At 44.3% G+C, this 27351-nt stretch overlaps 3 protein-coding genes across 4 annotated transcripts; 1 reads left to right on the plus strand and 2 right to left on the minus strand.

The window, feature by feature from the left end:
• Nucleotides 1-157: 157 nt before the first annotated feature.
• LOC100117786 (SET domain-containing protein SmydA-8) lies at nt 158-3160 on the plus strand. Its single transcript, XM_001601884.5, has 5 exons — nt 158-534; nt 982-1425; nt 1505-1882; nt 1949-2284; nt 2352-3160. Exons 2-5 carry the CDS (start codon nt 1004-1006, stop codon nt 2656-2658), a joined length of 1443 nt encoding a protein of 480 aa, XP_001601934.2. The 5' UTR covers nt 158-534; nt 982-1003; the 3' UTR covers nt 2659-3160.
• On the minus strand, nt 3158-5399 carry LOC103316850 (cardioacceleratory peptide receptor). Its single transcript, XM_032596617.1, has 4 exons — nt 4701-5399; nt 4456-4626; nt 4105-4304; nt 3158-3678 (listed from the first exon to the last, which is right to left on the minus strand). The coding sequence occupies exons 1-4, from the start codon at nt 5099-5101 to the stop codon at nt 3275-3277; spliced, it is 1176 nt and encodes a 391-aa protein (XP_032452508.1). The 5' UTR covers nt 5102-5399; the 3' UTR covers nt 3158-3274.
• A 322-nt stretch (nt 5400-5721) lies between these two features.
• Nucleotides 5722-20664, minus strand: LOC100678273 (protein NDNF-like). Of its 2 annotated transcripts, none has more exons than XM_016983192.3 (7): nt 20222-20664; nt 9842-9963; nt 8434-8776; nt 8040-8322; nt 7727-7960; nt 7503-7658; nt 5722-7418 (listed from the first exon to the last, which is right to left on the minus strand). In XM_016983192.3, exons 1-7 carry the CDS (start codon nt 20443-20445, stop codon nt 7215-7217), a joined length of 1566 nt encoding a protein of 521 aa, XP_016838681.1. In that variant the 5' UTR covers nt 20446-20664; the 3' UTR covers nt 5722-7214. The 2 variants fall into 2 exon arrangements, with proteins under 2 accessions (XP_016838681.1, XP_016838680.1); XM_016983191.3 differs by having other exon boundaries at nt 8040-8343; nt 20222-20663.
• Between the last annotated feature and the right edge of the window lie 6687 nt (nt 20665-27351).

Below are 27351 nucleotides of genomic sequence, written 5' to 3' on the forward strand. Positions count from 1 at the left end.
TATTATCGGTATGAAAAAACTTGTTTTCTTAGTTATACAAAAAATTCTAATAAACAATTAAATTAACAAATTATACTCCAATTTCTTTATTGAAATAACCCACCAACGTTTATTTAATTTTAATGTGTATATTTTTGTTTTGATGTATAAAATATCAAAATAACAAATGTGAATGACTGTCAAGTATCTGATTATTATGAAAAGTTTGATCTGCAGATGCAAGGCAGTTCAACGTTCCTCGATGGGCCCCACATGCTCTTCTAATTCTGGCGCGTTAAAATTAAACACATCCCCACCCGAGTATTCTACAGCTTTTCTTAGAGGCCGTAGAGCAGATACGAACTTCCTTGCACCCGGTACAATTTTTTAGGCAGCAGCAGTTACATTCTATAAATCGTTATTAAAGTTAAAGTTTTTATTTAAATAACAAAGTAGATCTATTTATTTTGTGAATACCACCATGTGTTTTACGTAAAAAGTTGTTAATCTAAATTATTCGAATAACATTTTGTGCAAATAGTATAGTGAATCGAGGTGAGCGAACGTTAATAAACGTATTTAGTATTTATAATTCATAAATGATTGTACTTATGTAAAAGGTTGCGTGTTGTGTAATCTCAATTGTTTTAACAATTCTATAAATGCATTTGGATCTAGCAGAATCAATCTTTTTGTGTAGTACTCAGTTTTTATGTATAAGAAGACACGTATGCTGCCAGCATCTTAACGGAGCGTGTCGACAATACAATCTTGTATCAATAGCGAGTTAGATAAAAATCAATTGCGACTCAGTTGAAAATACAACTTGTCAACTCGCAATTCTTATCGTCAATTATAAAATTGATATTTGCGTTTGAGTTGTAGTTCGCAGCAATTCGAAAGTTTGAAAAAAAAATATTTATGTATTATAAATTTTTATTTGCACGATTACACGAATTCTAAAGCTTTGTAATAAATATGTTTATCTATTAAAATGTACAGCCGACCAACCTCGACCTCAGCGATGAGCGACACCGGCAAGACGGAGGGCAGCTGCGCCGTCTGCAGCAAGGCGGCGACAACGCGCTGCGGGAGCTGCAAGCTCGCCTTCTACTGCGGCAAGGAGCACCAGCGCGAGCACTGGCCGCGCCACAAGACCAGCTGCCGAGCTTACGAGGAGCGCGAGAACCAGGAGCTGGGCCGTCACCTGCTGGCGACGCGCGATCTCAAGCCCGACGACCTCATCATCTCCGAGGCGCCGATCGTCTGGGGCCCCTCGTCTCACGTCGAAGAGCGCGTCTGCGTCGGCTGCGGTGTCAGGGACGCCGTCTGTCGCTGCCCAAACTGCGCCTGGCCTGCCTGCAGACTCGCCTGCGACGGACTCGTCGACGAGAACCGACACGGCTACGAGTGCGGCATCCTCGCCAAGGCCCGACTCATGCCCAGGTAGCCATGTGCTTGTTTTACGGACGGACAAAAATTGGACAAAAATTGGACAAAAATTGAATGCCTCGTTTACCCTCAGGTGCGACTACCTGCTGATACTGCGAGTGCTGATTCTGCGCCGCAAGAACCCGAAGAAGTGGCGCGTCCTGTCGAAGCTCCAGAGTCACGAAGAGAGTCGAGGTCCCGGCACCGAGGCCCACGAGGAGATGGAGGCCGTGAAGCAGTACCTCGGCTCCCTGCTGTCCCTGGACCAGGGATCGGCCGAGGCTCTGCCCAAGGTCTGCGGCCTCATCGACGTGAACGCTCTGGAAACCAACCCGCCCGAAGGCTCGGCAGCCATTTACGAGACCGCCTGCCTCCTCGAGCACCGCTGCGTCGCCAACACGAGGTACAGCTTCGAGCTCGACGAGCAGGGCAGGCCGAGGATCAACGTCTACGCCGTCACGGACATCAAAAAGTACGAGCTCTCGTACAACTTCAAGTATGCAGAGTGGAATTGAAATGAAAAAATCGTTCTCCACAGGGCCGACCACCTGAGCACGACGTACACGCACGTGCTGTGGGCGACGCGGGTCCGGCGGGAGCACTTGCTCGCGACCAAGTACTTCAGCTGCCGGTGCGAGCGCTGCGCCGATCCGACGGAGCTCGGCAGCCACCTCGGCACGCTCAAGTGCCCCTGCGAGAAGGGCTTCGTCACCCCCGACGATCCCCTCAACCCCGAGACCGACTGGTCCTGCAAGGACTGTCCCGGCGTCCTGAGCGCCGGAGAGGTCGCCCAGCTCACCGACAGACTCGGCGAGGAGGTCGACGCAGCCATGAGCGCCGCCGACAAGGACATCATGTCCGACCTGCTGTTCCGGTAAGATTGTTTTACGATGATACGAAATCGTGAAAAATCGAGAAACCGGCTGACGCCTTTGTTCCAGCTTAACCGTACTGCTGCATCCGTGTCATCAGCACTGCCTCACGATCGGCCATTCGCTGATGCAACTGCTGCCCGCCGACGACCCCAAGAAGGCGGAACTCTGCCAGCGAATGATCGACACAATCGCTCTGGTCGATCCTTACGGGGCGCGTCTGTCGCTGTACCGCGCGATCGCGTTGCGCGAGCTGTCGATGTGTCCCGGCCAGGACAGGAACGAGCTTTTGTTCAAGGCGATCCAAGCCCTGCGCTACGAGCCGCCCCACAGCGCGAGCGGCTTGCTGGCTAAAGTCATACTGGCTGAGATCTGAGTCGTTTTTTTTCTCTTGTGGGGTATAGAACGTTATTTGTATTTGCGACCGAGAGAATGCGTTGGTCTGCTTTTTGCTATGATGACTATATAAATGACCGCATTGATATTGATTGCTTTATCTTTTGAATGGCGTACAGGCAGGGGTAAATTATTAGCTGGGTGAATGGCGAAATCGTTGGGAGAGTACAAGGATATCGTAGGCGACACACGCTCGACATTTCTTTGCAATTCCAATGCCAGAGTAGCTTGCTGAACGAGAATGTAAATATTAAATAAATACATTTATGCGGCAGGCTTCTCGCAAAATTAAGTAAATACTTTCAGACGCTGATTAGCTATTATTGGATCGCTATAAAAGACCATCGAGATTATTTGCATCATCTACAGTTAGAGTGTAGATAGCACATTTCGTTATTATTTGGACGAAACAGTAAGCTATATAGTTTATAATTATAAATTTATACATCAAATAATACAATAAATCAAATGATTATTTCTTACGTCAACTTTTATTAATTTTCACATTACTATATACTAATAATGCAAAGTTATTAAATCCTTGTGTAAAAAAATCCAAGTAAACGACGCTATATATATATATATATAGTGGTCTGTCAGAATGAATAAGGTCCTCGAGGAACAATGGCAGGATTTATGTCAACGGCGACTTTCCTCTCGTCATCGTATGGCGTCACGTCGGCTTGTTTCTTGGTAGTGCAAGTTTGCAAAAAGGTAAGCAACGATAGAGCTTCGCACAGAAACGCGTAGAGGAAGGGGTCGAGGGCAGCGTTTACGAATGTCAGAGCGGTGAAGACAACCTGTAGGTGCGGCCACAAGGTCCCGCTCAACTTTGTGTGCAGTTTGTACACGAGAAATATCCACACCGGGAGTCGCCCCACGAGAAAGACAAAGATCAGAACGAGGATGACGTTTACCGTCCTTTTCTTGCGTCTCATGTGGTTGGACGTCATGCATCGTTGCGGGTGAGGCGTTTTCCGTCGCTGAGCGTTGCTCGAAACTGAAATTAAAAATATACCATTATTTCATCATAAAAGTTTCATCATGATGTTGTATGAGTAGTGTGAAGCAAACTCAAAATAAAACATCAGCTGAAGAAAAGGGTCCGTCAAACGTATCGGCCGACACCCTGAGACAAGGACTTTCTGTCTGACAGCGAAACTTGACTGACTCTACTTTCAACTTCCCACGTTGAAATCAGCGTAAACTGACTTCTCTGTGAGGGCATGTATCGACAACAAACCATGCCGAGGAAAAACAAAATCGCGCAAGAGTTTACGACGTCTATTCTCGTCGCAGTGATACCTCGAAAACAGTTAGTTGAAGTTCACAGGGCAGTAAAAGAAATTTTAAACAATCTTCAAGAATAACACGCAGCACAAAAGGGGGACGATAATTTACAGAAACGAATATAGTTCACCCTGACCTGTTGAAAATTCCGTGGATTGCGAATCGTTTCCAGAAGAGAGCTGGGACTTGTTGCTCTGCTCTTGGCGGCGCCAAATGTTTAGCGCCAGAAGCACATGCACTGTTACGAAAATCAGCGCAAGGGGAATGAATATTGTGACGAACAGCGCTGTGTAAACGAGAGCTGCGTGCGCTTGGTTCGTTGAGCATATCCGTCCCCTGAAAAGTACAAAAAGTATAGCTAAACAGGCGCGCTTTGTTTTTAAAGCTGCGCGCTCGCCGCATTTGGCGAGTTTCAATGTTTGTCCAGAATTTCAGCGCTTTATATTGCTCTTTCGGTGTAATAGTTTAAAGCAAGAAGAGTACGTACTCGTAAACCGTCGAGTCCGGTCTAATGACGATAAGCGAGTCGATCTCGTACATTCCCAATATCGGGTACGAGGCTGCCATGGCGATGAGCCAAATGAGCATGTTAAATAATATGGCATACGGCCATTTATGACCGTCGTCCGGAGGATATCTCGGCGTCAGAGCCCTGTATCTATAGAATCAAGATACGTTTATGTCACTAACTGTGTTTGCAGGAAATAAAATGCAAATCGTGATTTACCGTACCGATCTATGGCTATCCCAGCCAGTGTCAACGAGCCGATAAAAATCGCCACGGTTTGAAAAAAGGGTACAGCACTGCACGACCAGTCGGGCAATTTCCACAGCAACGTCGTTCGTTGGCTCACCATCGTCAGTGTGTTGGAGCCCGAAGAAATCAACAGCATCAAATCGGAAATGGCGAACGACAGCAAAGCGCACCGGTAGAATGGCTTCAGCATTGAAAATTTTCCGCTCGGAGCCAAAATTATTCGCACCAGCACCGCGGCGTTGCTGATCAGACCGGTTATTACTATCGGCCAAATCAGAACTTGAAAAATCAGCCTTATGTTTTCCAGAAGAACCTCGAAGTCTTCTTCGAGGACAAACAGTTTGTTAACCGACATGGTATTCCACAAAATAAACATGTTTTTAACGGATTTCACTCTATGCGTTTATTCTATTAGACACTATTGGTAACGTATTCATGATTTATTCGAAAATGTCAATCGTGCAAAATTTGATGACAATCGATAAGTTCTACCGAAAATCGTCGATACCTTGTTCGCGGAAATTCTCACAAGGTGAGACACAAGTGCGACCGACGACTAAACGATAACGAAAACCGACAGCAGCTTTTATGAATTTCTGATCGAGATTTCAGTGCGTCCACTCCAGATATACCCGGTCAGGATAATATGATCGACGTTTATTGTTTAACATCGGCTCAACGGACAGATGGTCGGGAAGCGTGTTTACAATTCGCAAAGTCTGTGAGCTTATTGCAATTTTCCGCGGCGCATATGATGCATACATTACAACTACTTAATTTTTTTGTTCCCTCCACTGAATTAAACTTATTGCAAGCATAAACTAATCATGGATGTTAATTTTTATGAAAATAATAGGTACGCAATTGGGGGATGAGGTTCTTAATAATGAAATGAAAAATAATAATGTTGGAAAGAAATTTGTAGAAAAATTGAAATTTATACAAGAGTATTTTGACATATTACAAATCACCTTAACATTAGCTAATTCAATTGGATAATAATCGGCTGAAAATGCGGATTTATTTATTTCATGAATACAAGTCGAATACATATGAAAGAGGCTGTTTGCGAATGGTACAATTTTTAGTAATTTTCAGCGATTCACATAACAATTCATGCATTGCATAAACACCGACATTTTCCATCGCGAAACGAAACGCGCATTACATGCTTTGTACGTGCTAATAAAAGAAAAACGTATTATTTACGTTGAATTTTCCAGGAATCTCGGTACTCGATCGTACCGCGAATAACATATTAAACGCATTTAATCACGTCACACATACAGTCACACATTTATATTTCACGTGTACATACTTCGTATAGTCGTTGCATCGCATGCTTTATGTACACAATATATCCGGCAAAATATCGAGACTATATTTTTAGCGAAACAAACAATGATATTACGTACGCTTTTTTGAAGCGTCTTTATTCGAGTTAGTCGTATGTTCGATAAATAGTCATAAAATTAACTAAGATTTACGCCCGATACAAAGTAGAAATGTTATAGAAAATTACATCAGTAATTGTGTTTCTACTCGATTATCAAAAGTTAAATAGGGATACTTCCAATTAAATGCATACGGTTAAGTTAAATTAATTAGATTATAAAATACACAAAGACGTATTAATTTTTTTATACAAATAATACTATGAAAAAGGTCGTTGTTACGTTTAGTACAAACGTAAATAGTGACGTATAAAAGTTGCCAATAACTTGAGACTTTCGTATAATTTTTATCAATCTTGCTATACGTGGTAGTTTTATGGATAAAAATAAGGATACCAAGTGTTTGCAGATTCGCTTTTAGAGTGTTTCGTAGAATAAACAAAACTTGCAGGCACAGTCATAAATAGGATATCCACTCGTTACAACTTTTATACTTGTGAGATTACGGTTTGAGTATTTCAGTTAGTAGTGGTAGTAAATGCGATCAAGACGCATTAAACTTTGAACACCGAATATTACTAAGTAGACATAGTCTAGTTTCAAAGCTCGATCGCCGTTCACTACTCCAGGGTTTACACCAGCATTCGCTCGTTCTACATCAGCGCGCTAGGCAACGAATTTTCCTATTCGAGATAAATACAAATATTGTCACCCAAATATTTATTGCTCCTTTCTCTGGCCTCGGCCGTTCCTACACTCGATCATTCATCATTCCGATCGCAAAATTTTCAATATTCATCGCAGTCCATCGGCACAAAACACATTACCCAATCTCCGTCAGCTCGGCTCTCGATCATTCGGCCAACGCGCAAGACTCCACCCCGCGAGCGCGAAGCCAGCATCCATTTCGCAACGCGTTTCCCTTTCGAAGGCATCGACGCGCAAGGCAATTGCTCGCGCGATAAAAGGCAAGTGCCTTGAGGGAGAGAGAGAGAGAGAGAGGGAGAGAGAGAGGGAGATGCCATTTTGAAAGTGTCAATGCAACGGGGCCAGGCGGTGCAGCGGTGCGTACGCGTGCGTGTCCGTGGGCGCAGCTCAGGGAGAGGAAGGGCAGGGCCTCGTGAGCGAGTGGGCCGGGCTTCTCCGGCTCGTGCTCGTGGGCGAACTGCTGCAGGGCCCCGCCGCCCCCGCCGCCCCCGCCGCCGATGTCCTGGAGCTTGCGCACCACGACGACGAGTTCGGCCGGCACTTGCGCCATGTCCGGTACTCCCACGCGTGCTTCCGCGGCGCCGCCGAGTTCTGCAACGTGTTTCGTACCTTTGTTGTGTGCGACTAACTTTTTTTTAAGTAATATCCTCATTGTTTTTCCAGCGGGTTACTTACGTCGCTGAAGCGAACGGCGTCGGCGTCGACCGCGAGGATCTTGATTCTCGACATCTTCACGAGGTCGGCCGGAGACGCGGTTATCTGAATGGTGAACTTCTTGCCCGGTGGTAGTGCTGGCGCGCGAAGCTCGAACTCGCCGTCGATCTGTCGGTCCTGCGCACAGGCATAAACAAAGACAGTAATATGCTTTCGAATCATCATTGAGCGCAAAGTGAACCTACCGTGTAGTACTCCCCGGCGCGGAACTTGGCTCTGGCCGAACAGGCGCCACAGGCCAAAATTTTGAACTGCGTCGTCGCGTTGTCGCGGGGCCGATAGCGGAAAATAGCGATGCCCTCGCGATTCCTGAGGTTGATCGTCGCCGGGTGTCCGGCCTGCAGAGTTATCGGCGGCTTCCTCTGGAACCTGAACGAGTCCATGGCCACCCTGCTCGACACGTTGTTGCGCGTGTTCATCTGCGGACGAGAATCAATCATGTAGAATCTGTAATTGCATAATCAATCAAATGATTCATTGAGAGCTGACTCTACTCACGATGTAGAGCGTGAAGTAGTAGGTGGTGTTGTACTTGACGCCGAAGAGCGTGATCTTGGACCTCCTGACGCAGTGCAGGCCCTCGGGCTCGCTCCTCTGCTGCTGGGCCTGCTGCTGGGCCTGCTGCTGGGCCTGCTGCTGGGCCTGCTGCTGGCTCGTGGTGCCTCGAGTCGGGCAGGGGTGCTTCTTCAGTATGTTCTCGGCGGCGCAGAGGGTCGGCGGGTGCAGGTGCGCTCCCGAAGTCACGGCCAGTAGGTAGCTCGACTGATTGGAGTCAACGCGACTGAAACGTGACGCCAAAGAACTTCCAGCCAAAGAGCGCTGAGTCATCGTCCACTTTGTTTCACTTGATTAATCCGACTCGCCACTCGTTCTCGACGAGAGATTCACCTACCTCTTGTTCCAGGAGACGATAAGTCTGCGGCGGCTCCACTTCTGCTGAAACTCCAGGACCGGCTGGTGTCGCTTGCCCTTGGACGAGGAGGAGGACGGGGCGGCCAGGTTACCGGGCAGCAGGCTCAGGGCGTCGGAGGTGTGGTAGAGCAGGACCGTGTTGGGCGAGCGCGTCCTCAGCTGGTCGAGCATCGGCGAGCTCACCGGCTTCATCTCGACGAGGTAGAGGTCGTCCCGGGCGTCGGCTATGGTGAAGTTTCGCGCCTCCGCGCCCTTGTACTCGAAGAGCCGCGAGCCCGGTACCATCTGCTTCACCTTCCACGAGTGCGTCTGCTGCGTGCCCGCTGGCGAACATCAGAGCGAAGGGGTTGCAAACTATTCGGTGCGATGCGGTTATAAATATACGCGGGCCGTAGAATTATGCAGCGCTTTCATTCAGCTCTCGGCGCACAGAGCCGGGCATTCATTCATTGAAAAATGTCTATTTTAAGGCTGCACGGCTCTGTACGGAGGGACGGGAGGAAACGGTTAAGTTGGAAATCGGTGGAATCTAGTAAAACAAGGATGAAGAGATCGACGACCGCGCTAGCTTCGCGGCAGCGAGTCTCGAAAGAGAGAGGCGAGACAAGGTGGGTGAGAATGTCGAGCCCCTCTCTCTCTCTCTCTCTGCTGGCGATGTCGAATTCTAATTTCGTCACGGGCCTCGGAAACGGAGAGACGCGAAGGGTTGCGCGCGCGCGTCTAGACGTCGCGAAATAGTTTACAGCTGCCGATATACTCGCTACTTTGACGACAAGCTATAAATGAGTCCAAACGCCGCGGAAAGCGGAGAAACGCGCGGGGGACACGCGGAGAAAAAGAGGAGAGAAGAGCAGAAGTGAGAGAGAGAGAGAGAGAGAGAGAGAGAGAGAGAGAGAGAGAGAGAGAGAGATGAGAGGGCCGACAACGCGAGAGAGGACTCTGGCTTATATTCGCTCTCGTGTTTGCGCGCCCGTCGAGCAACTCAACGCCGAGTATAAACAGAAGCAAGAGCCGAGAGAGAAAGAAAGAGTGAGAGAAGTGAGAAGGTATTGAACGATGAGAAATTTCATTTTTTCTTGTACTCCTCTAGTTATCTACGATTGTGTAATTAAAACGATTCTTCAGTCGCATATCATTACACGCACCGATTGTAAAAATAGTCGGACAACACGGCGTCTGGTAATTTGAAGCTCGCCGTTTGAAAAGAAAAGTAAACAACTAGAGTTGAGTAACAATAATAAACTCAGAGCAGTGGACTACGCTCGCTTGTATAGTCGGACGAACGAGGGAAGTAAGAGGGAGAGATGCCGAGGAACGCGCGAGCTTATAGACGCCGACGTCGGCTCTGTTTTGTGTATATTAGATCTCTCTGCATGCACTCGGTATACCTTCCGCGTGCTGATCATTTTGTGGAGGCTCGATGTAGCTGACGCTCCAAGAGATCGGTCCGCTGCATGGGCTGACCAGTAGCGTTGGGGGCGGTCCACTCTTCGGCAGGAGATAATAAAACCTGGAATTAATTCATCTGCATCCAGTATGATATTACTATTCCACCGAGGTCAGGGATGAATAGAATAATAAAGTCCTTCTGTTTCCGTTCTTTTTTTAATAAGAAAATAGGGTGTTTTTCTATATTATAAGTGAATCAGTTACCAAATAAGACAGTTTTTTTTTAAAAGCGACGTCAGGATTGATTAGCATATCGCCAGTGTTAAGATTCAAATGAGATGCTGGGCAATCTCTTGTTAATGAATCAAGAAAAAAATTTAGCAATGTAGAAAAAAAATATTTTCGAATGCGTGTTAATGTTTCCCTGCAGGTAGAAACGACACCCTGGTAACTGGCAATTTTTCAGGTTCTCAATCGTAGTTTTGCTTGCCAGTTTCGTTACAAAATGCAACGCTTTTTTTTAGATTGAATATCCACCCAATTTACACGTGGGGTATTGCATTTAGAGGTCAGAAATTGACACGCGTGAGAGACCTTTGTTAAAGGAACGCATTGAATAACGATTTATATGTTACAAATCTTTTACGAAAAATTGAGCTTGACTGGAAACCAGCACTCACGCCTTTCAGGAGGCGAAATTTGTATGACCACGAGCCTTAGTTATCTGAGCCTCGCGGACGTTTTAATGCATTTGTATTTCATTTGCTGAAATTGATAGCATTATTTGCCTAACGCCTAGTCATAGTCGTAGTCATATTGGGCGGAGGTGAACTGCGGCGGCCCCTGCACGGGGACGTGCCGATCGAGCACTCAGGCGAAGGCCATTGTGCTGTGCCTCCTTTACCATTAGTAGTTACTTTATAAAACTTTGTTTATAGCTTCGGCAACTCGGCAAATTGATGCCAAGCTTTTTAACCTTAGCTCCTCTAACCCCAACATGGGAACCTCCCACACCCTCTGTCTTGTTCCTGCAAAAGCTGGGTATACACACAGCAGGTGGGAGGTGGTCTCCGTTTCATACTCGCACCACCTGCAGTTCCCGGAGTCCCTCAGTCTCAGGTTCCACAGCTGTATCCTACCCTCCAATGGCCCGTCAGCCAGCCAACGGCCAGCCGCAATCTATTCCTGCTTAGGCCCCTAATGGTCCGCAGTCACTCCTCAGGTGGGCTGCTGCCCATCAGAGCCCTAGCCTGCCTTTGCCCATCGGCTGCCTAAATACAGACATTTGTATATTTGTCGTATACCACTAAAGCTTATTGAACTTATAGAATCATCAATACCCATTTATATATAGATAATTAAGGAGCCCAGAATCCGTCAAATTTGTTGTTTGCTGAGCAGAATATATCCTAGATCCTACGCAGAAACTCCCCCCCCCCCCCCACGTGCGACGGCACTCGGTCAGAATCGGGTTGATAATTCTAGCAACGGTAGAGAAAAAGCCAATGCGATCTTAGGGCTAGATTTATCACCGGCTTATAATACAGTTCGATTTAATTAATACTTAATTTATTATATTTGATACAAACCTACTTTATATGATACGGTCATGCTATCTGAATAAACAAATTGATGGATATACTTTATAATAGCATGACAATTATTGTGCAAAAATGATGCCTTGTCGAACAAAACCGTGCACAAAATATACTCATTGAGACATTGATTGTGGCTTGTCAGTGAGATAAAAAGTTTGCCATGCTAATATAAACGATATCCATTAATTTGTTGAATCAGATTATTATTATTATTATTTAGGTATTATTTTTTAATAGTTTATCAGTGTTTATTTTACATTGCATTATCTAAAGCCTTATTTTCTATAATTTGTCGGCATATATTGCTATGTTACTGTTAAGCATTAACGTTGTTAATTTGTCAGTAAAATTTAAGATAGTTCTTAAACTATAGGTTTAGTTTTCGGCGTACGCTTCGGGGAGCTAGAGTTTCGGGTTGTTCGATCGCACGTTTTGAGCCTTTTTTAACAGTACTTGCTTGGCAAAAAAGGTCCAATTCGTCCTGGTCCATATTTTGGTGCTGCTGTTGTTGCTGCTGCTGCTGCTGCTGCTGCTGCGGAGGCGGAGACAGTTTTATCTCGGACATTTGATTGCATATTTGGTGCAGGCGCCTTTTGATTTTGATTTTTCTGCGATTTTTTGTCGGTGACGGTGTTTTGATATTCATATTATTTTGCAAATTTGTTGCCAAACTTGAAACTGGGCTAGTCGAAATCGATGCATCGTTAGTTTTGGAACTCATTTTGGATACGTTTATTATTGATGCTCCAACAAGAACCAAACGTCAACTGATGAAAGCTGCGTCGAACAGCCGTATTTATACCCATCGTAAGATGGGTGTAATTAGGGGTGGTAGGGGAGGGGGTGTCATTTTTGACGGGTGGGGTAAATTTTCACGGGTGGAGTGTCCTTATGGCGGGTGGCAGTATGATGAGCGGGGTGACATTTAGATGGGTGGAGTGCCAATAACAGGGTTCTTTTCTCAAAATGATTAAAATTTTTCAAGGCGCATTAGGTGAAGAACATAATATGTTGTTTATTTTATGCGATTTAACTGCGTGGCCAGAAATTATGGCGTACTTTCTAACACTTATAGTTCTTAGGATTTTTCCTAGTTTTTATAAGTGATTTTCTACCAGGTTTGTTATGAATTTTATTTAATAAAATATATCTTTTTGGTTAAGCAGCTCCTGATAGATTCCACATTTCTACGGGTTAGGTACTGAGTCAGCTTTTATTAATTATGTAGAGCTTACCTTTTGTAATAATACATTTCTATAGACTTTTGACTATAGAGCAGAAAATATCTAAGATTTCTGTTCTTAATTCTAATGTGCAGTTCACGCGTTCAATTTTCTTGAAGTTAGAAGATCAAAATATTAACTATATTTAGACCGGTTTTTGTTTCTCAACCAATCAAATCGCTTTATTGACTTCTTTAAAACATCCAGTCATCACTTTATTAAGTTAAAAAAAATGGCATTCTAAAATTATGTATACTTACGAAATTTTAATTAAAAAATGAACAATTCATGATGTAGATTTTGTAATTTTAGTGCATCAATAAGTGATATGATGTAAAAACATTATCTTGATGTCGTTTCAACTTTACACTATTTTTTGAGCTAAAAAATCTTAAAAAACAATTCTGTTGATATTATAGTTTAAGTATTATCAAATGCACAGGTTTTTTTCCATACTTCAACGTCTTTGTAGAGTTTAATATATTTGCTGAGTAATACTTGATAGATTATACGCAGCTAGAATTCCAAAGACCTAAAACTCGGTTCAAGGACCTCTGGGACTTGATATTCCACCGGTATTCGATAACGTATTCTGCAAAATTTCGGCTGCATATATACATATTGTTTATTCCTTTAGTTGGTGCATGAAACAAGTAGTAAATATTTATGCAAATTTTATGCGCGTAACATGATTTTTTAATAAAAATAAAAACACTCATTTTATGATCCAAATATTTATGCCGGTAAAAAGATTGAAGATTAAATTTACTGCAACATTGTACGACTTGGAGAATCCAGTGGTAACAGCTTTCTTATGGGCATACATTTCGAGATTACTTTTTACTTGGATGTTTGGAATTTCTCAAGTTTGCGGCGGATCCCGCATCGTTTCTCCAGCGTAAAGCAAGAATTAGCTTTTTTGTGCATCTTCGATAGTTTGTATTCAGTATGTGCTTTCTTCGATTGTGGACGGATGTGCTCATTAAGGACATTTTTTATTATGGGATTCTTGCCTTTTTATGACAATGTCAAGAATCCTGATAATGAGCATCTTGTTTAGAGTACATAACGAAATAAATTACCATTCCTTACATGCACGCGCAGCAAAGAAACTTATTTGTAAACAGCATATCTTTGTCAATATATCAAATCAGGGACTTTATAAATCCACGCGCTAAAATCTGCATAATATTAGCTATAGTATGATTAGACTGATATGATAAGTCGATGATTGATAACCGATTTAAATCATAAAGATTTTTGGTCATTCAAATTTTTAATTCCCGCGATATTTTGAAACGCCTTGGCACGGTCGAAAAGCAGAAGAAAATTTAATGAAAAAATATTGGGTCTATACTGGAAGTGAATTTTGATTTAAGCATATATATGTTGAATCTACGTACGTGTAAATGTGCTTAGTCTGCGATACGAAAAAACAGTGTTAGATTAGCCCTTCCCCTACCACTTGAAATGTATAGATGGTGCATCAACACTTTCTTATTTCTCTCATCATAATCCGTGAGCACCAGAATGTATACATAATATAATGGTGTGCCACTTTAACTAAAACTGCCTTTTGTTGGGCCTAGTTGGGCTAGAAAGAGTTATAACGAATCAAGCCCGACAACGTAAAATTTAATTATTTACATAAACGAGTTTGCGATATACTGTATCCATGAAAATTCACGCGAAAGTCTTGGTCACATAATAAAAATACCGCGTGTATAGGAGTATCGCTAATCGTTTTCATATTACATCGAAAGAACGCAACGGTATCAATCAATCGCCGACGATGTAAGCGTTTTCGTATTCAATCAATATTTATTACCGTCTTTTTTCTCTCTATCCCGCGAGCATCGGCTCGGCGCAGCAGGCCTCATAAAAGAATCGCTCAATGCCATACGTCGCTCGGAGCATATTCTATACACAAACATAAAATCAAACTGCGTACCGCGAGCCCGGCTAGCACCGGCGGCTGTAACAAATTTGCACCAGCACTCGTTGCCCAAGCGGATTCCATGATTTACGTGAAATTCATATCGAGCGAAGTGTACATTTAAAATTTTCCCATATAACCGTCGCGACACGACAGCTATAAGAATTGACGAGCTGTGCTCATCCCATCTGGCGATGTTAACGTCGATGTGTACCGGTGAAAGTGCCCCGCGCGAAATAAAGGAGAAACTCTCTTCGCTCGCCGGCCGCCGCCGCCGCTGCCGATTCTTCGCGATTTCTCTCTCCTCTTTCTCTCCGCCGATCTCCCAGGGATGTTGCGCTGCTCCCGCTTCTTCTGTGCCTTTATTCGGATGCCCGCCCATAAATTAAACCCGCTTTGAATTAGCCGGATTCACTGTTACTTTGAATAATTGAAACTTTAACGGATGCCTCTACATGTGTTCCATTGTGTATAATGCGCGCGCTTTAAATCGGCCAACCGATCTCTCTGGAGATCGATTTGTCTCAACAAATTTTTCGATGCTCGTTCGCTTTCCTCGCTATTTCGCCGGCTAAATAAAGGAGCCCGGTTTTTCAAGCAGCGCGCAATACGCATTGTGTGGTGTGCGTAAAAATCGAGGAAAAAGAAACGCGTAAGAAGCCGAACGAAAGTATCAGTTGTGCGCTAATGGGTAGGTTGGGATTCCAGAGTACAAACAACAGGCCGTATAGGTTGCCGCCGCGTTCGCGCGTACGTCCTTCGGTTTTAAGTATGCATGCGATTTTTTCCTTCAAATATATACCGATCGCTTAAAAACAGTTCGTTTCAATAATTTTCTCCAGGCAGGAAAAAAATATCATCATCACGAGAAGCCTTCGCGAATTATTAAAATAATTTTCCGTGCAACGTCAAGAGTGCGTGTTGTTTACGGGAAGGTTATAATAATACCGATGAACTCGATTGAAGTTCGAGGGCGTATTGGCGGATTCTTTGCGGTCAAGCGGAATAATTCGATTTTCCGAGAAGCCTCGAAATACGCGATAATTTGCGTACTACTTGGCTGTGTAACGTAAACAAATCGCACAAACATTGCCTTTGGTGTATGTGCACTGCAGCACACATAACTCTGATTTAGCGTCGTGTGCGCCTTATAAATAAACCGACGTGCACACCTACATGCCGAGACGAGCGAGGCGCGCTACATATAAGCTAGCGTGCGAAAGGTCCGCGAACATCGGCTCTCTTTTCCACGATCCACGTATCTTTTTGCCACTGCAGCGTCGCCGCCGCCGACTTCCCCATAAATGTCACTAAAAGCCGCTACTGCCGTTGGACGCGCGACATTTACTCCACTTATATACCAATACGCCGTGCGTGTCTCTGCCGTGGGTACTTGTGTTCTCGCGAGACGAGGCTATTTTGCTCTCGCCGCCGCGTTGCTTCTTCTTCACCGCATAGAGACAGCTAGTATTTCCATGTGACATTTCGTACGAAGCTTATACTGCGATATTTTTTCTGAGGCTGAACGTCGCGATTTGCGCTTATTTGATGCGGTCGGCATAATCGATACCTGCACGCGGACAATAAGTTTCAGTGCGCGCATAGTATGCGTAAGTATGCGTCTTATGTTATATGGGATCGAGATTATGGTTGTATAGTAGCACTCGACGTGCAGGACAATCGAGAATTGAGAAGTTTTTTGAACAGTGAAAGCTGCTATATAATACGGGATTTCGAAAATGATACTCGTATATGCTTTTTGAAATGGAATAAAAGTAGAGACGCGAGTCGCGTCTAGGACAGGCGATACTGCAAGCTTATTTTTATTAGATTCGGAATTGATTATACCTGTATTGGAAAAAAGTAATCATTTTGAGAGTTGCGGCATTAGAAAGGTGCTATTGTATCGCTGTATAAAATGTAGTATAAAAAGCTCCGAGGACTGGGTTGTATATAATACGTGTAAATTGCCATGCACGTTTATAGAGCACAGGTTATGAGAATATGGCACGATTCAAACATAAAACGTCCCGATTTCGAACACAAAGTACCAACCAACGACCGAGTATAACTCCAAACAAATTTGGAGCTCGATCCCCGAAATCAAAACCCTTCGACACTTGGTACTTATATACAAGTACTTAATAAACTCCAGCCGTACGGAACTGCAGCAATAAAACCCCATATACCACTAGTGCAGTGGCGCGATCTAATAGTCCCGTGCGCGCGTATTATTGAAAAGCTTTTCCAGAAAGCTGCACGCACGTGTGCGCGCTCTTCTCGTGCTAATTTAAAATTTATAGCTCCTTCGACGCGCGGCTGAATTCTTGGCCCGAAGCTGCAGCGGCGGCGTCTTTTGGAGGGGAATGAGAGAGAGAGAGAGAGAGAGAGGCGTTTTCGCGGGAACGAAGATACGAGCATCACGGGGGCGCGCACGTGCTCGCCGCCGGTTTATATGGGGACCATTGTAAAATTAGCGACGGGACACAATGCCGGCGTCGCGGCGTCTGGGGTCGCGGCCCGCGACCCCCGAGCTAAATCCGGCTGCGCGACGAGGCTTGCGAGCGCGACACTATAATACTCTCGCGCAAGCTTCCTCGCTTATATACATATACCTATACACTCTCTGTAGACTAGCGTGCGCCGAATGAATCAGTCGACGAGTGCATTGATGGAAAAGGAGCTCGTGTGCATGCTCTTTTTTTGATTGGGACAACTTACATTGTAGTAAATTTGCAAGTAAATCATAACAATATATAATGCTTGAACTAATGATTTTTATACAGCCAGGATTCAAAGCTTTACTTTTGCAAAAATGAAACAGAATAATTAGTGCACCGCCTTGTTGTTAGAATTTATAATCCGAAAGAAGATAATGATTATTAGAAGATATTATTCTTGTCATTCATTTGTCAAGTTCTCTCCAAGTAATAATCAGTTTGAGGATTCGATATGTACAAATTTTATCGTATACAATAATTGCATTTTAAACAAATTTTTCGAGTAGTAATAAATGCACGGTTTAATACCCAATATACTAATCTCGAACAAAATTTGTTAGTGTGACACTGAGAAAAAACTTAATTTGTATGCGCTTTCCAGCGTTCAACGACTCAATAAAAAACGAAAGCTATAAATCAATTAATAAATCATCCAATAAACTTCCAAAACAAGAAGAATAGCGCAAAGTAAAAATATTTCGTTTTCTCGCTAAAAATACCTAAACATCGCGCGGTGCACTACATTTTCCTCCCGACTTCCCCGAACGAACGAAAGCAGGAAAGTAGGTGCACGAGCGAAATTATTTATGCCAGAAGAGAAAAAAGTCCTCACGAGCCAAGATTTAACGAAGCGCCTCGGCCCTGCGCACAAACCGCAGCCTTAAAAGAGCCGATATCTCGTGTCGGGAATCTAGTGCCTTTAGCAGCGCGCGCGCGCGCATTAACTTGACTTGCTGCACAAGCTCGCTCATACACGTAGGCATATATATATATATATATATATATCTATATACCCGCGCATATAGCCGAAGGGCTGCTCTCGATTGCTCGGCTTTATGGCGCGTAGCGTCGCGACGCAGCGCGTCGTTTGGCGCACGCGAGCCGCGTTAGTCTTGCCTCCTCCACTTATACCCGCTTAACTCGCGGCAGCTATTCCTCCGCGACGGGGGAGTGCAGTGCGGAGCTCGCCGACGAGCAACGACGCCGATGATGGACAGGTGACACATCGTTCCTGTCCTCTGCCCTCCTCTGCCGCGCGAAGCGCGGGGAAAAGTTAATGCGCCGCCGACGAAATATCTGTCGGCTTGTCGCTTCTCCTTTGCCGCGCGCGCACACGCGCCTCGCCGGAAAAATACAACAGCCGAGCTGCGAACTGACGAGGCTTGTTTACTCGGGCGTATAGCTTTCGACGACGATTTTTGAGTCCCGATTTTTCTTTTTTCTGCACACCACTCGCGCGTAAACCTGCGGGAATCAGCAGGACTAATTTGAGAGACTTTCTTTATCAGTGCCATTAGGTCGTAGCAAAAGGTGTGGATTACAAAGCGTCGCGCCGTAGAGAACGGGGCGTGTTGTTGCAAATAACGTTTAGCCTTTTTACGACATGTTGCGCGCGCCGACGACGAGCAATAGCAGGCTGTCAAGTTTGGAATAACTAACGCTTCGTTTGCCCGAGTCTCCGAAGAATTTCATTAAGATTTTCACAACGGGATAAAGCGTAAGCGATGCAACTTTGGCGTTTGCCTACGCATACATAATTTTCCGTTAATGAAACATCGACACTATAACGTTCATTAACGAGACAATCAGCGCGCGCTCGCGGCCCGATTCAATAATCCGCGCCATCGGCGCGTAAAAATAGCCCCCGGCGTTCCAAAATTACGCCCCGCGAACAAACCGAGCAACGCGATGAACAGCCGACGAAGACGACGGGCACACGTGTATCACGGAAGATTAACTCGGCTCGGCTGCAACAAAAGCACTCGGAGGAGGGAAACGTCTGAAAAGTCGCATACTTGCCACGCGCGAGCGAGCTCGTCACAGCGAATCACTATCGGCTCGCACGTACGCGCGACCGTCGCGCGCTCGTCGTTTTCAACAAAGTTTCATTGTGAAAGCGCGAGAGGCGGGCCGAGCCTCGCAATTAGAGACTCGCCGCAGCTGCGCGTTCTTCGCGTACACGCGCTGCAGAGTCGTGTCGCTGCTTCGCGAAGCTTTTGTTTGAAGTCGCACGACTTTTTGGCCGCGCGCACTTCAAAGCTCCGGCAAAGAGGAAAAAGCGCCTCCGCGAGGATTATTTTCGCGCTAATTCCGCCAGGGCGTCGCTCGACGGTTTATTAAACATGCGCACGCTCGGCTTCGGAGTCGTGGCTCCACGTGCATCGCTCTCTCGTCTGTCGTTTAAGGCACGCGAGTCAAGGCACGTGGTGTATTCCGCGCTGGCATGATGCCCGCCGCCGGCTCTGCATACTATTCTTTATATTTCGGTGCGCATCAACGGCCGCGTAGGCTCGCTTTTCTAGCGTAAAAGGAAGAGGACTACAAGAGAGCGAGCGAGCGAGCGAGCGAGAGAGAGAGAGAGAGAGAGAGAGAGAGAGAGAGAGAGAGAGAGAGAGAGAGAGAGAGAGGGAGGGAGACGGAGTCATTGTCAGCGAGACGAACTCTCGTCTCCGTTACGTAAGGCGATAATTCGACGCTTTGCACGTTATACCGTGCTGCTGCGCGCCGGTTTGGTTGGGAACGGTTTCGCGTTTTTCACGCCGACTCTCTGTTTATTCTCGGTCAATTATATACTCGCGGCCTTTGTGCATATAAAATGTGCTATAAAAACGCCGCGTGTGCGCGCAAAAGTCGGACAAAGTCAAAAAAATATTTCCCTACTTAGCGCCCGATGTTGACACAGAAAGAGAGCCTCCCACGGGCTTTAACGTCCATTAACAAAACGGGTACTGTTTACTGTAAAAATATCGAGGCGCTCGGTTACGTGTTTTTGGGTGCGTCGCGGCGTTGATTTTCGCGATAGACGCGACGATTCACTCCTGTTATTTCGAGAGCGCGACTTTTATCGGCGAAAGCGGTATCTCATAGACTTGTACGTATGTATCAAAGAAAAAACGCTCACTGAAACACATTGTTGGGATCGAGGGTGGCCCTGATCTGGTAGTCAGGCTGGAGCACCCTGGTGACGTTGAACAACTCCGCGGGCGAGGGTTTCTCCTCGCCGAAGATCCAGGAGCCGGTGTTGCCGCTGGCCATTCTCCGCTGGAGTGGGCTCTCCTCCGAGCTGGCCCGTCCGCACCTCGTGCCGGCGACGAGCAGCAGCAGGGCGACGAGCACCCCCGACATCGCGTCTTGCGTTTCCTCGCGTCGAGTCACACGTGCGTGCCCGATACTTCCGCGCGATCCTTATGTAAAGCGACGTGCGTGAGAGCGCGAGCGAATAAGAGGGCGAGGGAGAGAGAGAGAGAGAGAGAGAGAGAGAGAGAGAGCGAGAGAGAGAGAGGATTGATTGACGAACGGTCCGTCGCTCGTAGAGGAAGGAGTTCGACTGGGGCCCGGCGCTCTTACAAGTCGCTAAGACCATGCCAACAAACCCCCGGTTTGTTCTCTCCCCTCTCCGAGCTCTGCGCTGCCTTCTGCGCCTCTCTAACTCCTTCGTCGCCGTCGTCGTCTTCTTCTTTTGCTGCTGCTGCTGCTGCTGCTGCTGCTGCCGTCGTTGCTTCTATATACATGACACGAGTGCGGCGCTCCTATATCCAGCCGAGAGAGGGAGGGAGAGTGAGAGAGAGAGAGAGAGAGAGAGAGAGAGAGAGAGAGAGAGAGAGACCGCATACATCAGCTACCCCGTCTATCGGCCGTCCCTTTCTGCATAAGCGCTCTCGCGCCTTTTTCAGCTTATATATTATATAAGTACGTCTGTTGCGTTGCATATACTGTACGAGAACAGCGTCGATATGGCGAAAAATTGTTCGATGACGGGCCGCGATATTGATGGATGGCTATAACGCTCTTTATGTTTTTCGACAAGGGCGAATTATCCTTGTAGTGGGAGATTCGTATCGCGATGGTCTTTCAACGACCGGAGATTGATGCATCGTGCGTGCGCACAGTTTGCTGCTTTCCGGATGCAGAGACGGAAGTGTGATTCTTGCGGATTGAGGGATGCGTTTGTCGGAAAAATTGACAGGTGAGATTGGTTGGCTCTTCGCTGGACAGTTAACAACAATTCAATTTACAACACTGTACATGTAGGGTGAGAGAAGTAAAAAAAGGGGAGCGATTGGGCCGCGTTATATGTGCAAATCCAGAAAAAACCGGACACTTCAGGGGGTCTGAGTGGACAAATTTGAAATTTGGGAGCACACCTACCCGACTACTTTTTTTTCGTTCTTTACGTCATATAGAACCCGAAAAACCTTGGGTTCCCAAGATTAAAAAATACCTATTTTTTGTCGGGCAGTTTAAATTCTTTTATGGGAATTAAACACGAGGAAATTTATCGAAAACAAGTCACGATTCAACTTTACCCACTCAGTGTACGAAGGTGCAATCCAAAAATGTGTATTGCTAGGATCGAAGTATCACAAGAGAGCTTCAATTTAAGCGCTGGTGAGTTAAAAATGGTTGCCTGGGCAAAAAGTTGTCTAGGCTTGAAAATAGTAAATAGTCACGAAGAGTAAGATGTTTTACGATAATCAGCGATCTTTCTCTTATTCTTAAAATTCTTATAACTTTTTATCCGAGCGGACAATTTTAATCATCAAGGGCTCAAATTAAAGCTCTTTTCTTCTATTTTCTTTTTAAAAAATTGGATTAACATTTTAATTTTACGATTAGCTATGTATATGCCTATCAATTATGGCTATTTTTTGGCCGTTTTCATCGTCATATATATAGCTGATCGTAAAATGAAAATGTTCTCTCTAAATCTGAAAGAGTGAAAAATCACTCATTTCGAATCAAAATTGAGTCACTCAATTTTTTACTCTTTCAGATTTAAAGAGTTATTCTAAATTTTCAAACCGAAAACGGAAGACAAGAGCCATAATTTCAGCCCCTGATAGTTGAAATTGACCGCTCGGATCAAAAGTTATAAGGATTATAAAAATAAGAAAAATCGACAATTTTCGTAAAAAATCGAAAAATTGGTGATTTTTTGACATTTTCAAGCCTAGACAACTTTTGACCTAGGCAGCCATTTTTAACCCACCAGCCCTCAAATTAATTCTTTTTTTTTAATACTTTGATTCTATTAAAACACATTTTTGGATTGCGCCTCCAGACAAAAAGTGGCAATTTTCTGATTTTCGGTTATTTTCCCCGTGTTAAATTCCGATAAGAGAATTTAAACTGTCCGGCAAAAAGTAGGTATTTTTTAATTTTGGGAACCCAAGGTTTATCGGGTTCTATATGACCTAAAGATTGAAAAAAAGTGGTCGGGTAGGTGTGATCCCAAATTTTAAATTTGTTCACTCAGAGCCCCTGAAGTGTCCGGTTTTTTCTGGATTTGCACATATAGGCAAAATTCGAACCTTTAATTTTTGCTTCCTCTACTAAAGGAAGCTTTGTAATAGTAGAATTTTAGTTTCGCTAAAACTTTATAGAAACGTATTTGGAAGTGTTTGGAGTTCGGATCATACGTTTTTAGAAAATGTCCGTGCGGATGGATGTGTGTGTGTATGTATGTATACCGTTATGATTCTGGAAGTACGACATGCATTTATGTTTTCTGATAAAAAAAAAAAATGGTTTTCGATGTCGTACGATTACAGGAGTAAATAGTATATTGTGTGCCAAGGGCGTAAAGTGGGCCTTTTTAGGCTGAGTGTGGAGTTTGCAGCACGAGTCAAGGCGAGTTAGCCCGAGCCGAAGGCGAGGGCGTTGACGAGCCGCAGACGAGTTCTGCAACCACACGAGAATTGAGTAGCGGGCGCAAAAGTACTTTTTCTCCATACCTGCACCGAAAGTACCACATTCCCTCCCGAGCGCCTGGAGAGGTATGGGCATTTTCGCTGCTGGTGTAAAAAAAAATAGTATCGCACCACGGGAGAAAAATTGAACTCGCCTTTGGCTCGGGTGAAAATTCACGCGAGATATGGACTGTTCAAGTTTTTTCCTCCCTAGGCACGTAATATACTATTGTAACACAACACGATTTTGCGTTTTTCTGATCTCTTAAGCGGGACTAAAGTAACTTTTTTCAGACCGGCGCCGGCGGTCAAACAAAAATTTTAGCGGGCGTTTTACATGTTTGTTTGCCCTGTAATAAAACTTCCAATGTAAAACGCCCGCTACGATTTTTCAAAGAAAATGGTCAATAGTGTGTGTATGATTATGTACATGTATGTGTGTGTGTGTGTGTGTGTGTGTGTGTGGGTAAACGCGGAAATCAGTACATGCGTGCGTTACAAAAAATATGGTGAGCAACAAGAGCTAAGTGGGCTTTTTGGCCTCGTGTGGATGCAGTACTCGTTTCCGGCTCGTAAATGCCCTTGCCTTTGGCTCGCGCTAACTCGCCTTGACTCATACTGCTAACTCCACACTCGGCCTAAAAAAGCCCACTTTACGCCCTCGGTACGCAATATAGTATTAATTAAGTTGAAATTTTGAGAAAGGATAGATCTTTTGCTTACCTTGGCTAAGCTCTTTTTGCAGCTTATAAAACCGATTAGTTTAAAAGGTATTAAAATTTAAATTGTTTGTCTCTCACCCTGTATATCCTGTATAACTATAAAGTTCAGAATTCTTTGAGAAAATTCACGATTTTATGACGTTATGAGGACTCTATGTTATTAAAAATATTGAGGTTTAAAATTTTTCATGAAAATTATTATTTATAATATTGTGACGGGTGATCACATTTTTGGATTGCGCCTCTAGACAAACAATAGAAATTTTCTGGTTTTCGTTAATTTTCCCCATGTTAAATTTCCGCATAAGAGAATTTTAACAAAAAAGTTTAGCAAGCGTTCCGCGATGCACACAAGCATTTTCTCACTTCAGATGGCCCAAAGAACTAAAAAAAAGTTGGTCGGTACGATTTGCACATATGTGAATATCTATACATAATTTGCACACAAAGGATTATCCATCAAGTATGTAAACGATTTAACGAACCTTTCAACATACACGGATTAGTTTACTCAGGCCACGAGTAACGACAGCCCAATCCACGACATGTCCTACATACAAGATCCTCGCCTCTATAAAGTAATCTCCTTTCCTAAAATAGAAGAAAAAATTATACAGCTTAGTCAATTATTCGCACACAAAGAAAGCCGCACACATAATAGTTTTCGAGCTCTGCACAAAATTACCCTTAAATACACGAGCGCATTTATATCGGAACGTATGTATGGAGAGCCAGGACTCGTGTCAAATTATACGCAAATTTCTCTCGCGGAAGCCCCGGTCCGCCGTCACGCGTTCCACCTAAATTCCGAGCCGTCCGCGCGCGTGCGCTCGGAGATAATCGCGCAGGATCACGCGAAGCGCGCGCGATAAATCCGAGCGCCCTCGTCAACGATGCACTATCCCTATATCTATACACGAGTATACGTGTGTTTCTGGGAATAGTGTGGGCCGCGCAGGAGAGCCAAAACGATGCTAATGGGGATAAGAATAAGAGGCGGCCGGTCCCTTAAGACACATGGGAAATGCGCTGCCATAGCTTCGGCAGCTATGGGAACGGATTAGGATTCTTTATGAATCTGTTTTGCATTTCTCACAGCCTAATACTCTCTTCGAGGGTTTCAAATTCTCGTTTTGCCTACAAGGAAAAAAATGGTCGGTAACACTGACAAGTCGCTTGACAAGATACGCACCAACTGTACTTCTGGTTGATCTAACCAAGTACTTGGTACCTTCTTTGTTGGTAACATTTATCAAGTGCTTAGTTGCTGCGTACTTTGCCAAGCGCTTTGTTACTGTGACAACCCTTTTCTTTCGTGTAAAATCATGATCTTGTGAATAATGAAATCCATCGACAACCGAGTGAGGTGCGTTTCCCATAGCTACTGAAATTCGGCGAGCAAGAAGGATAGTAAGTATACACCGTATCGGTTTTTTTATCCGCCGCCGTCGGAAATTCGGCGGCTTGGCGCACTTATTTCGGAGAACGAATCCTCCGCACAAGCGGCGTATACGCTATATAGAGCCGTGCTATTTCCGTCGGCGCGCGCCTTCTCTCTCTTTCTCTCTCTCTCTCTCTCTCTCTCTCTCTCTCTACTCTCTCTCTCTCTTTCTCTTTCTCTATCTACTCTCTCTCTCTCTCTCTCTCTCGCTCTCTCTCTTTCTCACTCTCGCGTATCGCATCAGTTTCTCTGTCGAACGAACGCGCACCTTGGAGCGTGACTATAATACCTACTGGCGTGACACGTGGACCAGAATGCAACTGCGGCCCAGCGCGTCGTCGTAACACGATTAGTTCGTCCGAGATAATTACACGTGTCCACTGTGCACTAACGTCTTGTACTCGTGTGTTCTATCATGTAAATACGAGGGAAACGACTTCGTTACATGTGTCCGGCTGGCCGGATTTCTCCGTGGTGTGCAACACTTCACTGAGAGAAAGATACCATTGCCGTAAACATGTACACACGTTAGGAGCAATGATTGCTGATATATTCGTGTACATCTTACAAATATTCTATACGAAAACAGAAACAAAAACAGTTTGTATATATACTATAGATTTCTATAGTACACATACAAAATATTGCGGGAAATATCTGTATGTTAATAGTTAACATATGAATTTCATGGCTATCGCGCGTAGTGTTGCGTGCAGATGGCGTTTCTCTTGTACCGCCTAACCTCAAAATCCGTCATCCTCTTTCATACAAAAAATATTCTTGAGGGTTTATTTATCATGAATAATCAACCCTGGTAGAAAATCATGCAAAGTTCCTTTGGAATAATATAATGTCAAAATTTAAAATTTTGTCTTTCATCGGCCTTTTGGGTCTAAATACCAGATCTGACAGTTCTAGAGATAAAATAATGAGTGTGATTCCAACTGATTCAGCAACCTCTGGCATTTCCAAAAAGGTATATATCAACTAGTTTATCACTATCAGTTCAAAAGCTACTGGAAAAATTCAGTAGTGTGTTAAGCATCATATCGTAATCATTATCTCTAGAACTATCAGATCTGGTATTTAGACACAAAAGGCCGATGAAAGACGAAATTTTGAATTTTGACATTATATCACTGTAAAGTTACTCAGCATTGATAAAATTGATACAAGTGTGTTTTCTAATAATTTTTATCCGATTACTTCATAAAGTCTATGAAAAATCGCAAAGGGCAGCCATATGTTAACTATTAACCTACAGCTATTTGACATATAACATAGCTACGTTAACTATTAACATACGTATCAAATCGAACATGCCTATGTTAACAGTTAACATATGTGTTTGCTGCAATGTTTCTTTTCTCTCAGTGTTAGCGTACTTATTGCTGCGGGAAAATTTGTAGCTCGCACCGTGACCGCTCGACAACAAGGCCTTTGGTTAAGTAGTTAGGTTGCGTTGCGGTCAGACACGTACCGCCGACCGCGTCTCTTCCGATTTTTCTCGACGCCGCGTTTTCCGCGTCTCGCCATGCTCGGAGTTTTCTACTCGATCATTTTTCGCGGCTAACTCGCGAGGATTTTATGCTGAGCGTTTAAAATGGATGGAAAAGAAACGACGCAATTGGTTTGGCGATTAAAGTTGTTAATATTGCTTAAGTAGTTTTTCCATTCCTCCCTACTGGTAGAAACTCCAACGATGTTCAGTTGGAAATAAGCTTATTGTTGCACAATTTTTGCATGGAAGCTTACGATTGACATGAAGGCTAATAGCGCCACAGTTTTTAAAGAGGATGTAAGTTGACATTAAACTAATTTTGCAATTAAGTATTTGAGTATTAAATATTGACTAGTTTAACGTTAACTGAATATAATTATGATATTATTTGTATAAAAAATAGTAAAATTAAAATCTAAATCATGAAGGTGTTAATATTGCATTGATTGAGCATTTGTGTAAGTGTAAGCAACATAACCTAACATCCGTGCTTAGAATTGCCACTGAGTATCACTGAATCAAAATCTGTCATTATACTAATGTACTGGTGCTAGATGTCAAATTTGCATATATATTGTAACAGGGTCGATTTCTGGGGAAAACTCGGCACTATTCGACAGATCACAATCCCTCGGTGCGGCGGAGAACCCTCTCAACGTCTGTGATTTACCAGCGTTG

Source organism: Nasonia vitripennis, chromosome 2 (assembly GCF_009193385.2).
Source record: "Nasonia vitripennis strain AsymCx chromosome 2, Nvit_psr_1.1, whole genome shotgun sequence".
Taxonomy (NCBI): Eukaryota; Metazoa; Arthropoda; class Insecta; order Hymenoptera; family Pteromalidae; genus Nasonia; species Nasonia vitripennis.

What these genes read in the sequence shown, in the direction of transcription:
- LOC103316850 (XM_032596617.1), bottom strand. Translation starts at nt 5,101, where the DNA reads ATGTTTATTTTGTGGAATACCATGTCGGTTAACAAACTGTTTGTCCTC. An exon ending in CCGGACTCGACGGTTTACGA is followed by an intron (nt 4,305 to 4,455) that starts GTACGTACTCTT and finishes TGTACTTTTCAG; the next exon opens with GGGACGGATATGCTCAACGA. An exon ending in ATCCACGGAATTTTCAACAG is followed by an intron (nt 3,679 to 4,104) that starts GTCAGGGTGAAC and finishes TTTTAATTTCAG; the next exon opens with TTTCGAGCAACGCTCAGCGA.
- LOC100678273 (XM_016983191.3), bottom strand. Translation starts at nt 20,445, where the DNA reads ATGTCGGGGGTGCTCGTCGCCCTGCTGCTGCTCGTCGCCGGCACGAGG. An exon ending in ATCGTCTCCTGGAACAAGAG is followed by an intron (nt 8,344 to 8,433) that starts GTAGGTGAATCT and finishes TTTGGCTGGAAG; the next exon opens with TTCTTTGGCGTCACGTTTCA. An exon ending in ACTACTTCACGCTCTACATC is followed by an intron (nt 7,961 to 8,039) that starts GTGAGTAGAGTC and finishes TCTCGTCCGCAG; the next exon opens with ATGAACACGCGCAACAACGT.
- LOC100117786 (XM_001601884.5), top strand. Translation starts at nt 1,004, where the DNA reads ATGAGCGACACCGGCAAGACGGAGGGCAGCTGCGCCGTCTGCAGCAAG. An exon ending in GCCGTCACGGACATCAAAAA is followed by an intron (nt 1,883 to 1,948) that starts GTACGAGCTCTC and finishes CGTTCTCCACAG; the next exon opens with GGCCGACCACCTGAGCACGA. An exon ending in ATGTCCGACCTGCTGTTCCG is followed by an intron (nt 2,285 to 2,351) that starts GTAAGATTGTTT and finishes CCTTTGTTCCAG; the next exon opens with CTTAACCGTACTGCTGCATC.